Source organism: Hoplias malabaricus, chromosome 6 (genome assembly GCF_029633855.1).
Source record: "Hoplias malabaricus isolate fHopMal1 chromosome 6, fHopMal1.hap1, whole genome shotgun sequence".
Lineage (NCBI taxonomy): Eukaryota > Metazoa > Chordata > Actinopteri > Characiformes > Erythrinidae > Hoplias > Hoplias malabaricus.
Genome location: NC_089805.1, coordinates 11,886,869 through 11,900,474, shown reverse-complemented (window position 1 = coordinate 11,900,474; position 13,606 = coordinate 11,886,869). Strand labels below are relative to the sequence as shown.

Below are 13,606 nucleotides of genomic sequence, written 5' to 3'. Positions count from 1 at the left end.
CACTTGAGATAACCCCCCCACACACACTCACACACACACACACAAGGAGCTCTGTGCTCTCGTCAGAAGGCCAAATTCTTTTTGAACACAACGACAACACATTTAGCCTCTGGCCAATTTCGTCCCATCAATTAGCGTCTCTGTGTGTCTCCTTCAAGGACACACACACACACACACATGCACACACGTGCACACACACACAAACTTGTTATGAGCAGAGTTTGTGTTGAGAGAGAGAGAGAGAGAGAGAGTTACAAATGAGAGAGAGGAGGAACAGGTAAAAGAGAGCAAGAGAAAGAAAGAGAGAAGTCTAGGAGAACGAGGAGAACAGGAGAGAGAAAAAGATACAAAGGAAACAAAGAGATAGAGATATGAGAGATAGAAAGAGGAGAGAGATTCTCCAGAAGAACTCCAGAGGATGAACCCAGATTTAAGGTGGTTTAGCTTCTCCAAACTATTTAATTCTTAATTGGTTCATTTATTAGGATTGTTTTTGCAGATCTCTCTCTCTCTCTCTCTCTCTCTCTCTCTCTCTCTCTCTCTCTCTCATGGTTTTAAAGGAGAGGTAATAGGCAGAGCTCCATTAAGTGTTGGGACGCAGCCGGCTGGTGCGTAATGGCCCCAGCACTGCGGCGTAATTTGATCAGTCCGCCTTAACCGCATCACGGCGGAGCGGCTGGATTTGATCAGAATTATGGAAAATGACAAGTGAACTCAACGTGAACCGAGTCGCACTGAAACCAGCGCCGGAATTCCTCAACCTCGCCCAGACGGAGCCGGACGATCAATACTGCACCGCTAGTGTCTCTCTCTCCCTCTCTCTCTCTCTCTCTTGCTCCCTCTCTATTTCTTCTTTCTGTCTTTTTTTTCTCTCTCCTCTTTCTGTTATCCATTTCTTTGTTCTCTTTCCCTCTTTCTCTTTGTTTCTCTCTCCTTTTTCTCTGACTCTCACTCTTTCTCTTTCACTGAGCCTTGTAAGTATCGACAAGTCAAAGAGAGTGAAAGAGTAAAGACTATGGGAGGATTTAGAGAGAAGAGAAGGAGAGGAGAAGAAAAGAGAAGGAAGTTGGAGTGTTCACTGATAAACGGCTCTCACAGGAGAGAGAGATCAATCCGAGAAAAAATAAAATTAATATTAAAATATATTCCTCCTCTTTGGGCCAAACAAAGAGAGAGTATGTGTATAGTGTGAGTGTGTGTTTGTGTGTATAGTGTGTGTGTGTGTGTGTGTGTGTGTGTAGTATTAGTGTGTGTGTGTGTGTGTGTGTGGTCTTATGAGGGGAAGTGTAAACAATAGCTGAGTCCCATTAAGGCACTTAGCCTGAAGTGTAATTACGCCATCGACATCCGCCTCAATCTCCCAACCTCCGACTGGGGAGCCATCACTGAGGTACTTTAACTGCCCCCTACCACCCCCCACCACCGAGCCCCTACCTCTCTCTCACTCCCCCCTCTCTTTCTCTCTCTCCCTCTCTCTCTCTGTCTCTCTCTCTCTCTCGCTCTCTCTCTGTTCCTCTCTCTCTCTCTCTCTCTTGCTCTCTCTGTCTCTCTCTCTTCCTCTCTCTCTCTCTCTCTTGCTCTTTCTCTCCTCTCTCTCTCTCTCTCGCTCACTCTCTCTTTCTCTCTCTCTCTTTCTTTCTCTCTCTCTCTTGCACACAGGCAAATTGCACTTCAGACACCAACAAGATACAGTCGCTTTTTCCCCAATCACACCATCCTACCTTAAAAACATGTGGAGCTTTTGAAAGTAAACAAACCAAAGAGAACTGCTTTTCCCCACAATCACAGACATTCCCTTTAAATGTGTCTGGGGCGTTCACACCTGTGTGGTCATGTGGAGAATCTCTATCTGGATTTAACTCTGTAAATGCCCCCTAAGGCCCCTGAAAAGATGAGGGAATGACAGGGCGAGAGGAAGAGGCGAAAGGAAGATAAATGAGCCACTCAGGACTTTGTGGATTGTTTGGTTTTGGATTTCCTCTTGGGCTTTTCCCTCATTGATCTCTCTCTCTCTCTCTCTCTCTCTCTCTCTCTCTCTCTCTCTCTCCCCTCTTCTTTTTACCAGAAGTACATATAAGATTGTGTTTGAGCGTGAAGCCCTGTAGGGATGGGGTTAAATGTCCATGCGGTCGTATGGTAATGTGTTTTTTCACAGCTGCTGCTTTGTGATTATTAATTCCATCTGGATCAGCCTTCGTTCAGTTGTTTCTGGGATGATGTCTTTCTTTTTGGGCTCAAGGAAGTGGCCACTCTATTTAACCCTGAAGAAATATATCCAATGCTTCATTACAAACCCCCCTGAGAAACTCCTTAGGGCCTTAAAGTAACACTATGTAATATTTTCACCTTAAAATTACAGCTTTAAAATCATTGTGATGCTCCATTGAGCTGTGACAGGGCAAATAAAGCTTCTTTCATTGCTACTCTGGGCTCTGCACTGCAGAAACTGCACTATGTATCTTTTGGAGGAGGGTAGGAAAATATTCCTCCAGCCTGTAGAGGGGTTAAAATACAATATATACCTAAATCTTACGTAGTGTCCTTTTTGAAGCCCCCTTCAGTGTAAATCCAGTGTTTAATCTTGTTGTGTTGGGCCTTTCCAGCTCCTGGTGAGTGCCAGAGGGGTGGGTGGAGTTAGAGGCGGGGACTATTTGCATATTCATATATCATTGCATACTGAATGAAGGCATGTGAAGGTGTAGAGTGAGAGAACTCATCACTAGAGGATATTTATTCTGGAAATAACTTCCATATCTGGAACTGAGCAGAGAGGAGTGTGTGGACAGTGGATCAGTGACTGAACAGGAACCGAGACTGAGTCTGAATCATGTTCCCAATCATTCCCGTAAACAGAGAAAATTCCCAGAGCTCCGTCTCCGGAGATTTCAGCAGAACTGTAAACAACACACAACTGTTCTGTAGAACCACATCACAACGCACAGCTGTCCTGTAGAACTGTAAACATCACACAGCTGTTCTGTAGAACCACATCACAACGCACAGCTGTCCTGTAGAACTGTAAACATCACACAGCTGTTCTGTAGAACCATAAACAACACACAACTGTTCTGTAGAACCACAACACAACACACAGCTGTTCTGTAGAACCACAACACAACACACAACTGTTCTGTAGAACCACATCACAACACACAGTTGTTCTGTAGAACCCCATCACAACACACAACTGTTCTGTAGAACCACAACACAACACACAACTGTTCTGTAGAACCGTAACACAACACACAGCTGTCCCGTAGAACCACAACACAATGCTCAGCTGTCCTGTAGAACCGTAAAAAACACACAATTGTTCTGTAGAACCATAACACAATGCACAGCTGTCCTGTAGAACCGTAAAAAACACATAACTGTTCTGTAGAACCGTAAAAAACACACAACTGTTCTGTAGAACCATAAACAATGCACAGCTGTTCTGTAGAACAACAACACAATGCACAGCTGTTCTGTAGAACCACAACACAATGCACAGCTGTTCTGTAGAACCGTAACACAACATACAGATCTTCTGTAGAACTGTAGAAAACGCACAGGTGTTCTGGAGAATGGTAAACAACACACAGCTGTTCTGTAGAACCACAACACAATGCACAGCTGTTCTGTAAAACAGTAAACAACACACAGGTGTTCTGTAGAACCGTAACACAACACACAGACCATTGGAGATGAAGACATAAGAAAACATGCTGATGATAGGAGAGTATGGGAGACAATAGGAGACAAAATGAGACACAGAGGCAAAAGCAAACAATTGATAATGTAAGAAGATATGAGACAATATGAGACAATGGGAGGTGGGAGAAGAAGGGAAACAACAGAAGATCATAAATGGCAGCCAATAGGAGGCAAAAAGAGACACTCAGAGACAGTGGCAGCCAATTGATAATGAAAGAGTATGGGAGATGATAAGAGACAATGGGAGTATGAATGAGACGAATCGACGCTATGCTCGGAAGTGACAGGAGATAATGTGAGAAAATGCAGTAGAACAGGAGACAGTAAGACACAACGTTTAAACATAATATACAGTAGGAGATGATGGGAGAAAAAAGGAGACAATTGGAGATGATGGGAGACGCTCTGATGCCAAAATGAGGCTTATCTTAATGGAGCGCTTCATTATCTCTTTCTAATTACAGGTGCATTTCCAGTCAGATCCATTACCTGGGGCTTAGTACAAGGAGGTGTGTGTGTGTGTGTGTGTGTGAGGGGGTATGATAGGGTAGAATTACAGTGAAGTGGCCGCGGGGGTCAGGGACTGTTCTCTGCGAACGGAGAGAGAGAGGGATCTGGGTTTTCTTTTCACTCCTCTCTCTCAGGTCGCTACATTATTCATAAAGAGCTGGAGATCGATCTGGCACCGAAACCGAGCGCCTCTGCGAAGAAACAACACACTCCACAGTGCAGCAACACACACACACACGCACACACACTATAAAACTGCAATCACCACTTACAACACGTATCTCTTTTTAAAGCATTATCTGTAGCACCTACATTCCACTTCCACTTCTCATTTGTGTGTTAGAGGACAGCCCACATGTTGGTACATTGCTGTGAGGATTTGGTGGCATTCTGCCACATAAACCTATTTGCTTCCAGGTGCTGATGTTGGAGAATTAACTTTAGATCCCAAACCCCACTCCGGCCCCTTCCAGGGATCCAGAGGCTGCTCTACAGCCCAGTGCCCTGTGTGTGTGTGTGTGTGTGTGTGTGTGTAAACCCCCTCTTTCTTAAGCTTGGCATTGGACATGTGCAGCTGCTCCAGGGCTTCCCATTGCATTAACCATCTGTCTAAAGTACTGGAATGTACGATTAAAGGGAACGTCTTCGATTGTGGGGAAAAGCAGTTCTCTCTGGTTTGTTTACGTTCAGAAGCTCTGCATCTTTTAAGGTGGAGTGGTGTGTGTATGTTGTTGATGTCTGAAGTGTTTTTTGATTACAGTTGTGAATGTCACCTTTAAGGCATTAGACTGGTCCAGTGCAGTTTTATTTTTACTTTTTTGCACAACGTCTGACTTTGAAATGAACACACAGGACTGTGGGAGGCACATACACACAGCTCCAGTCCTGATTCTCAGTCTATTCCTTTTTAATTTCACACTACTTGACCAATAACACGCAGGAACATATGACTTTAGGCTATGATTATACAAACTACACCTTCCATTCTTTAGATCATAAGAATAAAGGCAGAATTAACTTGACGTCCCAGTTTTATCAGGCGTCTGTTTTATCCACGTTCAACTTTGTGTGTGTGTGTGTTTGAACCAGCTGAAAACTCATCACTCTTTTTGTGTGGCATTGTGTTTAATTTTTCCTCCTTGTCCAAGCGCAGAATTCTTTTTGCGATATTTGGGTATTTTTGCAAATTTTGTGCTTTTTCCATTCAGGTATTTTATGCAAATTTTCATAACTAGTCGGAGGATGGAAAACCTACTTTTCTCTCTCTCTCTCTCTCTCTCTCTCTGGTGGAAGGAGGAGGGAGTGTGAACTGCCGCCGCTGCTGAAAAAAAAATCCAAGAGGAAACACTGAACTGATGTCCGTGCCCTGTATTAAACTCACATTCAGTGAAAGATGTAAATGATAAAAGGCTAACACAGAAGGAATGAGACGTACCAGGACACTGGACCAACACACAACACAACACAAACAGCTTCAGCAACATCTTTTACACAATTTTTTTTTACTGAGTCGATAAACAGTAGAGACACTGCTCTATTTAAACTTCTACATCTGTTCTTCTTGTCTACATACCTACACACACACACACACACACACACAGCATGGAGATTACAGTCATCCTCAGAACCATGACTCGGGGCTGGAAATTAGTTTCTAAAAGTGGGGCTTAAGCCGCTGCTAAGGGGCACTGTGTAAGATCTGTGAGTTTATAAGAAGTTAGAAGGACCTGCACAGGGACGAGCGAGGGATTAGAATAGGTCAGGAGAGAGGGAGAGAGAGAGAGAGAGAGAGAGGAGCTGTGTGTTGTGAGAGCGAGAGAAAAGAAAGTGGCAAACAGGAGGAGAAAACAGAGAAAGGGAGCAAGTGAAAGGAAGAGAGTGACATAGAGAAAGAGAGACAAAAACAGAGTCAGAAGATTGAAAAAAATGAGTGAGAAGCGTAGGGACAAAGGGAGAGAAACAAATATAAAAAGGGAGAGAAGGGACAAGGATAAAAAGAAGAAAGAGGAGTGAGCGAGAGAGGGACAAAGAGGTGATGCAAATTTCTAGAAATCTGTGTAAATTGTCTATTAAAATGGTTAAAAAAAACAATATAAAAGTCCTGTCAAGTTTTACTACATATATATTTAAGGGTATTTGTTATTGTTATTTACACACACACACACACGTTAATAAAATTAATAATTAATAGACACTAACTGTAACAATAGACAAAAACTAACAACACTTAAAAAAAACACTAATAATAGAAAAATTAAAAAAAATAAACAACTCTAACAATAGACAAAAACTGTTAAACAAAGAGGTCTCGTAATTTAGAGAACCCCGAAAACCAGGGGGAAAATATATATTTTTATTTTTTTCTCCACATTTTTGGCTCAGACCCCTGCTGCGTTCAGGGATTGGTCAGAAACATCAATAAAACCTTTTTCCCAAGTAGATTTCCTCTCTAAAGCAGGCTAACAGTGTTGTGCAGCTGTTATTCCACCCGTATTCCTACATGCTCCGCCCCCTGCGCTGGGATTGGCTGAGAGGTCGGACTCATCCAGCGGGCTAGAGTTGATGAGTAGCCAATCAGAGCGCAGCAGGCGTGAACACTCCGGCCAATCTGTGCGGTGGGGGCGTGGCTATCCGGAAAACAGGTGGCGAGGGAACCAGAGTTAGGGGCTGCGTCTTAATCCGCTCCCACCCGCCTCCGTAGGGCGCAGTGCGGGCCGTGAACCTATAAACTGAACACAGAAACAGCGTTCCAGCTCTCACACACGCGTTCCGAGGGAGGTAATATGCAGAGGTAGCGCGCTGTAGGAGCAAGAGAGTTCTATTTTGTGACCTACGTATTGCACTACGTAGGGAGCACGCGTCCATTAGGGACCGAGCCGGAGGGCGCGCGCTGCTGCTGCTGGTGAGAATCGCGGGCCTGTGCGGTGACGTCAGAGCGCCGGGGTCATCTGAAGGGTAGCCGCCGCCTCGGAGGAGTTCACGGAGAGTTCAGCCGCATACATTAGACACGCGATCCGTCTCCCTCCGCCGCGAAAAATAAACCCGAGCGCAGAGCGAGAGAGAGAGAGAGAGCGTGCACGCGGAGAACAACGGACCTGGATTTTCCTCTGAAATCCAGAGTGAGAGAGAGAGTACACGGGTTAAACAAACAAACAAACAATCCGGAGGTAAACAACAACAACAAAACCATGCTCGCGCGTCCCTCTCCAAGCAGAAAGATGAGAAGCCCACCTTCACGAGCTGCCACCGTCCCGGCTCGAGCTCCGAGCGCGTAGAGGAGAAGAAGAGCGCGGAGGAGAGAAAGAGAAGAGAGAGAATTGGAGAGGAAGAACTGCGCGCGGAGAAGAGGGAGAGAAAATAGAGAAGGGGGTTTTTAGAGAGAGAGAGTTGCGCGCGCAGTGGAGCGCGTGTGGATGGAGTTGGGGACACTTTGGAACGGGAGACGCGCGCGCGGCTGAGCAGAGGAGGAGGAGGAGGGACCGGCTCGTGCTCCTCGTCCTCGGAGCAGGATGTTTGACTGCGTGGACGTGCTCTCCGTGGGGAAAGGCCCGATGCTCGAGCTCTACTCCCCGCCTCCGTCCTCGTGCATGCTGCAGGAGCAGGCGCTGAAGGCGTGCTTCCGCGGACTCGCGCACGCGGACTGGCAGCACCGGCGCGGCGCGCACTGTACGTACGGTCACCCACTCTCTCACCTTTACCTGTACATTTACCTGAGTTAATGCATGCACACCTCACCAGGTCTCGTGCGTGGCCGCAGTATGTAACCTGACGTGCGTAACTGTCTTTGATCTGGGCTCTGCATACTTGTATACCAGTGTTCAGTGGTCAGGACACCCACAGGAGCGCTGAACTGACACTGACGTGGTTGTGATGGCTGCAACTGAATCAGCCACAGCAGCAGCTGCTGGAGTTTAAAACCCTCAGGGTCACTGCTGGAATGAGAACAGTCCATCAATACTAGGTTTGTTGTAGTCACTGATAAAGTGTTTGAACTTGTTCATGAACCTTGCGAAGACCCTTAGTGTGATCTCACGCAGATTGTATCCATCACGTTTCCTGTCCTGCGGATCTGGACACTGTGCTGGACACGCGGGCATCAACACCGAGAGCTCCTCTACTCCCTCCTCCGCGGAGATTAGAGTCAAAAGAAACACACACTGACAAACACACAGCCGTCCAGCACCGGTCAGCAGTAGCAGCAGTCGTCAGACACCTACGTAACTCATGTGGTGAACTCTTCTTAAGCCAGATCTGGGTCGAATTATATTTCAATGGCGTCCTGGGGTAGTGCTCTCTGTAGTTTTATTTCCGTCAGAATCAATCATATCCATGAAGAAAATTACAGGCTGAGTTACTTACTGATTTTCACTGAACTTGGCACTTGTGTGATCATTTTAATCCTGTCCAGATGCAAATATCTGCTTTTTAACAGGTAGATCTCACCTCAGGTTCGATAAAATAGGAGCTGGGCACTGCTGTGCGCCGTGTTTAGCCTCTGAGTGTGCGTTTCCATAGATAGAATCAGTAGAGCAGCGAAAATATATGGGAACGGGTTACTGAAGCAGTGGTTGGTGAAGGTGTTAAAAATTCTGCTGACTTCTTAGAAGGAAAAAATACAATCAATAAGAAAAGACATGACATCTACCGATTTAAAGGGTGATTGTAACAGCAGCTGCAGGTATATAGTTTTACGAGTGTTACATATAATTCAGGAATTAGAATCTGATTAGTCCTTGTTTTCATTGCCGTCCAGATGAATTTTTTCGGGGGGGGGGTGGTATGTAAAAATGAATTACTGATGTCCCCCTTAAAAAATGAGTCCATTAGAAATGGGGCTTTATACATTACCAGGTTGAAGTGACAAAAATCAGATTTTTTTTTCAGGTGTGAACATCTCATCTTTTTAATCCAGATTTAAGTCTCTTTCGTGTTTGCTCCTATATCAGATATACATTTACGATCCGTGGTCATGCGATGTTAATGTGAACGGTGTGATTCGATTTCCTCCCTCTTTTTGCCTGTACGTGCCAGCACCGGCAGCACAGCAAAACAGCAACAGAGGAGGAGAAGTGCGGGTTTGTTCCAAACAGCACCACACTCCCTGCAAAGTGCACTTCGCAGATTATAAAACTAAATCCACTACACCAACAGAGGGCACTAGTTCAACAGCAAGATGTGAAGCTTATATTAGAATAATAGCCCACTGTATAATTAAAAGTATATGCAGTATGTGTGTGCAGAGACCATTATATTATGACCTTCTCTGTACACTACATAGGGTGGAGAGAGGCGGTTCAGATTTAGTCGATCTCAGCAGGCTTTTTTTTCATGGAAACTAAGCGCAGTTGATGAATCAGCTTCAAGTGAACTCAAGCTCCACTGACCAGACACGTTTACATATCATTTACATGAAGCATGCCCTCATTGGTGTATGTGGAGGAAACAAACGGTGAAGTAAACAGAGCACACTGGTTGGTTGAAGATGGTAGAATGATGTGATGGAGGTGTGTGATGGTGTAAAATTAGAGATGTAAATAGTGTTACAGCCCTGAGGCAGTTGTGCCACCTGCTGTGGGCGGAGTCAGTTGTATATATAAAGTAAAGCACAGTGTGATGTCAGATAACTTAAGACCAATGTGTCAGTCGCTTGTTCTGTTTGGACTTAAGTTATCTAGAAAAGTGAGAAATACTCGGGCAGGCGTTCCAGATGTTGCACATGCCGTATATGTCATCAGTGTTGGGCAAAAATCTTGTATTTCCACAACGATAGGAAAACATTCTCATAAAAAACTCATAAAGGAGGTTAGTTTATAAACAGGTCACATTTAAATCGCTTTATTGGAGCTGGGTTTGACGGACCAGGACAGGCAGTGAGAAACAGACATGATCCCAGAGTGACGATTCACAAATACTCAGTGCAGAATTCCAGGATTCCCAGATTGATCCCAGCGCAGTGGAGTCTAATAGAGTCCCGCATGGTTGTTATTCCACTGCAGCTTAGAGAGCGAGGAGCTTATCTCTGTGAGTGCTCTCTGATAAAAAGTGAGGGAGATGGAGAATGTGAGAGAGAGCAAGATAGTGAAAGAAAAAGAGGGATTGAGCAAGTGAGTGATAGAATGAGAAATAGAGAGAGACAGCGAGCCAAAATAAGTGCATGTGAGAGTGAGTGAGACAGAGACTGAGCAAGTGAGAGAGAGAAGAGTGAGAGATAGTATGAGCAAGAGAGAGGGATCAGCGAGCCAAAATGAGAGCATGTGAGACAGAGATTGAGCAAGTGAGAGAGAGAAGAACAAGAGAGAGTGAGAAAGAGAGACAGCGAGCCTAAATGAGAGCATGTGAGAGTGAGTGAGACAGAGATTGAGCAAGTGAGAGAGAGAAGAGGGAGAGATAGTATGAGCAAGAGAGAGAGACAGTGAGCCAAAATGAGAGCATGTGAGACAGAGATTGAGCAAGTGAGAGAGAGAAGAACAAGAGAGAGTGAGAAAGAGAGACAGCGAGCCTAAATGAGAGCATGTGAGAGTGAGTGAGACAGAGATTGAGCAAGTGAGAGAGAGAAGAGGGAGAGATAGTATGAGCAAGAGAGAGAGACAGCGAGCCTAAATGAGAGCATGTGAGAGTGAGTGAGACAGAGATTGAGCAAGTGAGAGAGAGAAGAGGGAGAGATAGTATGAGCAAGAGAGAGAGACAGTGAGCCAAAATGAGAGCATGTGAGACAGAGATTGAGCAAGTGAGAGAGGAAAAAAGCGAGTGAGTGATAGAACAAGTGAGAGTGAGTGAGAGATTGACAAAAAAAGAGAGATGCAGAGAGCTAGAGAGAGAGAGAGAGAGAAAGTGCAGTGTTAGTTTAGCCCCTGTCTCTCGCCCTGTCCCATGATTCACTCTGATGGTGTAATGACTGTTAGCGCTGGGCTGAGCGAGGCTTTTCCTCGAGGCACAAATCAAAGCAAAGTGGCTGCTATCGGAGCACAGATGGAGGGACGCACCGACCACCGGCAGCTGTCTCACGTCCAGATATTTCTCCACTGTCTCGCCTCCACTCCTCTCATGAACAGTTATTAAAAATCACCTGCGTCCTCCCTGTCCCCTTTCCTCTGAAATAAAGCCTGTTACTCTGGACTTTGTCCCTCTTTTCTGCAGTACCTCTCTTCCTCTCTGTGAGGATTTGATGGCGTTCAGCCTCCTGATGATGATTAGCGAGGGTCAGGGGCTGGTGTTGGGGATTAGTTCTGGATCACACTCACCACTCCAACTCATCCCAGAGGAACACGAGGAAGCTCCCAGCTGTGGTTTGCTTTGCACCCCTCTGGCAGACGCTGGGCGTGAGGCTCCTCCAGACACTGACGTGGTGGTGGTGGTGTGTTAGTGTGTGTTGTGCTGGTGCGAGTGGATCAGACACAGCAGGTGCCCCTGGAGTCCACGCACTGTCCACTCCTCCCTCGTTGGTCCACCTTGTAGAAGTAACGTTGTCTGTTATTGTCCGGTTTCCAGAGCTCACAGAAGCCACACTTTGTATTATGTTCCCAGTCGGGTGACGTGAAATGACTAAAGATCTGAGTGAGATGATGCTGAAGGAGAAAGGGTCAGTGTGAGGATCCAGGGACCACACTGTGATGGTTATAATGTTTTGGTCAGTCTCCAGAACTCAGGACGGTGGGGTGCAGTGGTTAGAGGACAGAAGAGTTGGGACCAGCACTGATATAAAAATGAAGGAAACCCATGCTTCTTTTTTTAATTTTAATTTAAAGCGTCATTCTCTGAATTTTTGTGGCTGGAATTTAGCGGGTCATTATCCGCAGCTTGTGTCCAGTGCCTTGCTTAAGCGAGCGAGAGTCATTTAATAGTAATTAAATAGTAATTAAATAATATTAAACACTGGAGCGGCTCGTCTCTCACTAATTGCAGCCTTTAAGTGCCTTCTATTTACGTCTGAATGGATCAGAAAGCGGCGAGCGCTGGAGAACCACGGCTTCGCTCTTTGTGTCCGGCTCTTTGTTTTTCTCCTCTCTCTCTCTCTCTCTCTCTCTCTCTCTCTCTTTCTCTCTGTCTCTATCTGTGCTGATGCTCCTCTTTCATGTCGGAATAAGAGACTGAGATTAATGTAAAGCTTTGATTCTCAGAGCTGTTTCTCGTCCAGGTCACCTCGCAGAAATATGTTTATTCATTCATTCATTTATTTATTTATTTATTCCTTCCTTCCTTCCTTCCTTCCTTCCTTCCTTCCTTCATTCATTCATTCATTCATTCATTCTTTTATCAATTTTGTTTTATTTTATTTGGGTTGGATAAACCTTCAGGGCATTAATTAAAGGCCCCTCACTCACGTCGTAATGAAGGATCAGACGCAGATGGAGGAGGAATGCAGAGGAATTAGGTCCAGGGTCGACTCGGGTTCACTCACTCATCCGATTCTACATCTGCTTCTGCTTCTGAGTCTGGTTCTGGTTCTGGTTCTGCTACTGCTTCTGAGTCTGGTTCTGGTTCTGCTTCTGGTTCTGGTTCTGAGTCTGATTCTGGAGTTATTTGGCTTTAATTACTGATTCTGAGGAGGAGGGGATTCTGTACTCATTTTAAAATCTCTCTTTCACTCTTTGTCTATCTGTCTCCCTCTTGCTCTTTTCCTTTATTTCTCTCTCTTTCTCTCTCTCTCTCTTTCTCTCTCTCTCTTTGTTTATTTCCTTCTTTTTCCATCTCTGACTCTGACTTCTCTCAAAACCTAGAAGTGTCTCACACCTGGAAGTGAGGGAGAGTATAGAGAGAACAGGAGGAGAGGAGAGAAAAAGAGAGAGAGAATGATGACAGGAGGAGAGGAGAGAAAAAAGAGAGGAGATGGAAAGTGAGGAGAGTGACAGGAGATACAAAGACAGGAAGGAGAGAGAGGGAGGGAGAGAGAAACGGGTAGAGAGAGAGATAGAGTGACAACGGGTAGAGAGAGAGATAGAGTGACAGATAGGGAGAGAGGAAGAGAGAGAGAGAGTGACAGATAGGGAGAGAGGAAAAGAGAGGGAGGGAGAGAGAGAGTGACAGATAGGGAGAGATGGAAGGAGGGAGGGAGAGAGAGAAACAGGTAGAAAGAGAGAGAGATAGAGTAACAGATAGGGAGAGAGGAAGAGAGATAGAGGGAGGGAGGGTGCACTGGTATACGGCCCCTGGGTTTGCCGACCTTCTCCGGTGGTCACTCATGGTGAGATCACACTGGGGTCTTGGAGAGTTCAAGGGAAGGGTGAGGACCAAGGTGGTGCATTATGGGATGTTGTATATTGTTGTGAGGGTTTGATGGCGGGTTTGATGGCATATAACACTGTTACTGGGTGAATGCGAGTGACCGGATGAGTGTGTGAGTGACTGGGTGAATGCGAGTGACTGGATGAGTGTGTGTGTGACTGGTTGAGTGTGTACGTGG

General features: G+C 45.5%; 1 protein-coding gene across 1 annotated transcript in view; it reads left to right on the top strand.

Moving 5' to 3' along the window:
- Positions 1–7,442: 7,442 nt before the first annotated feature.
- LOC136699682 (retinoic acid receptor beta-like) overlaps positions 7,443–13,606 on the top strand; it is a 65,077-nt gene continuing 58,913 nt past the window's right edge. The window contains exon 1 of the mRNA XM_066674593.1: positions 7,443–7,872. Coding sequence (XP_066530690.1) covers positions 7,716–7,872 — 157 coding nt within the window. The 5' untranslated portion in view covers positions 7,443–7,715. The remainder of the gene's footprint in view (positions 7,873–13,606) is intronic.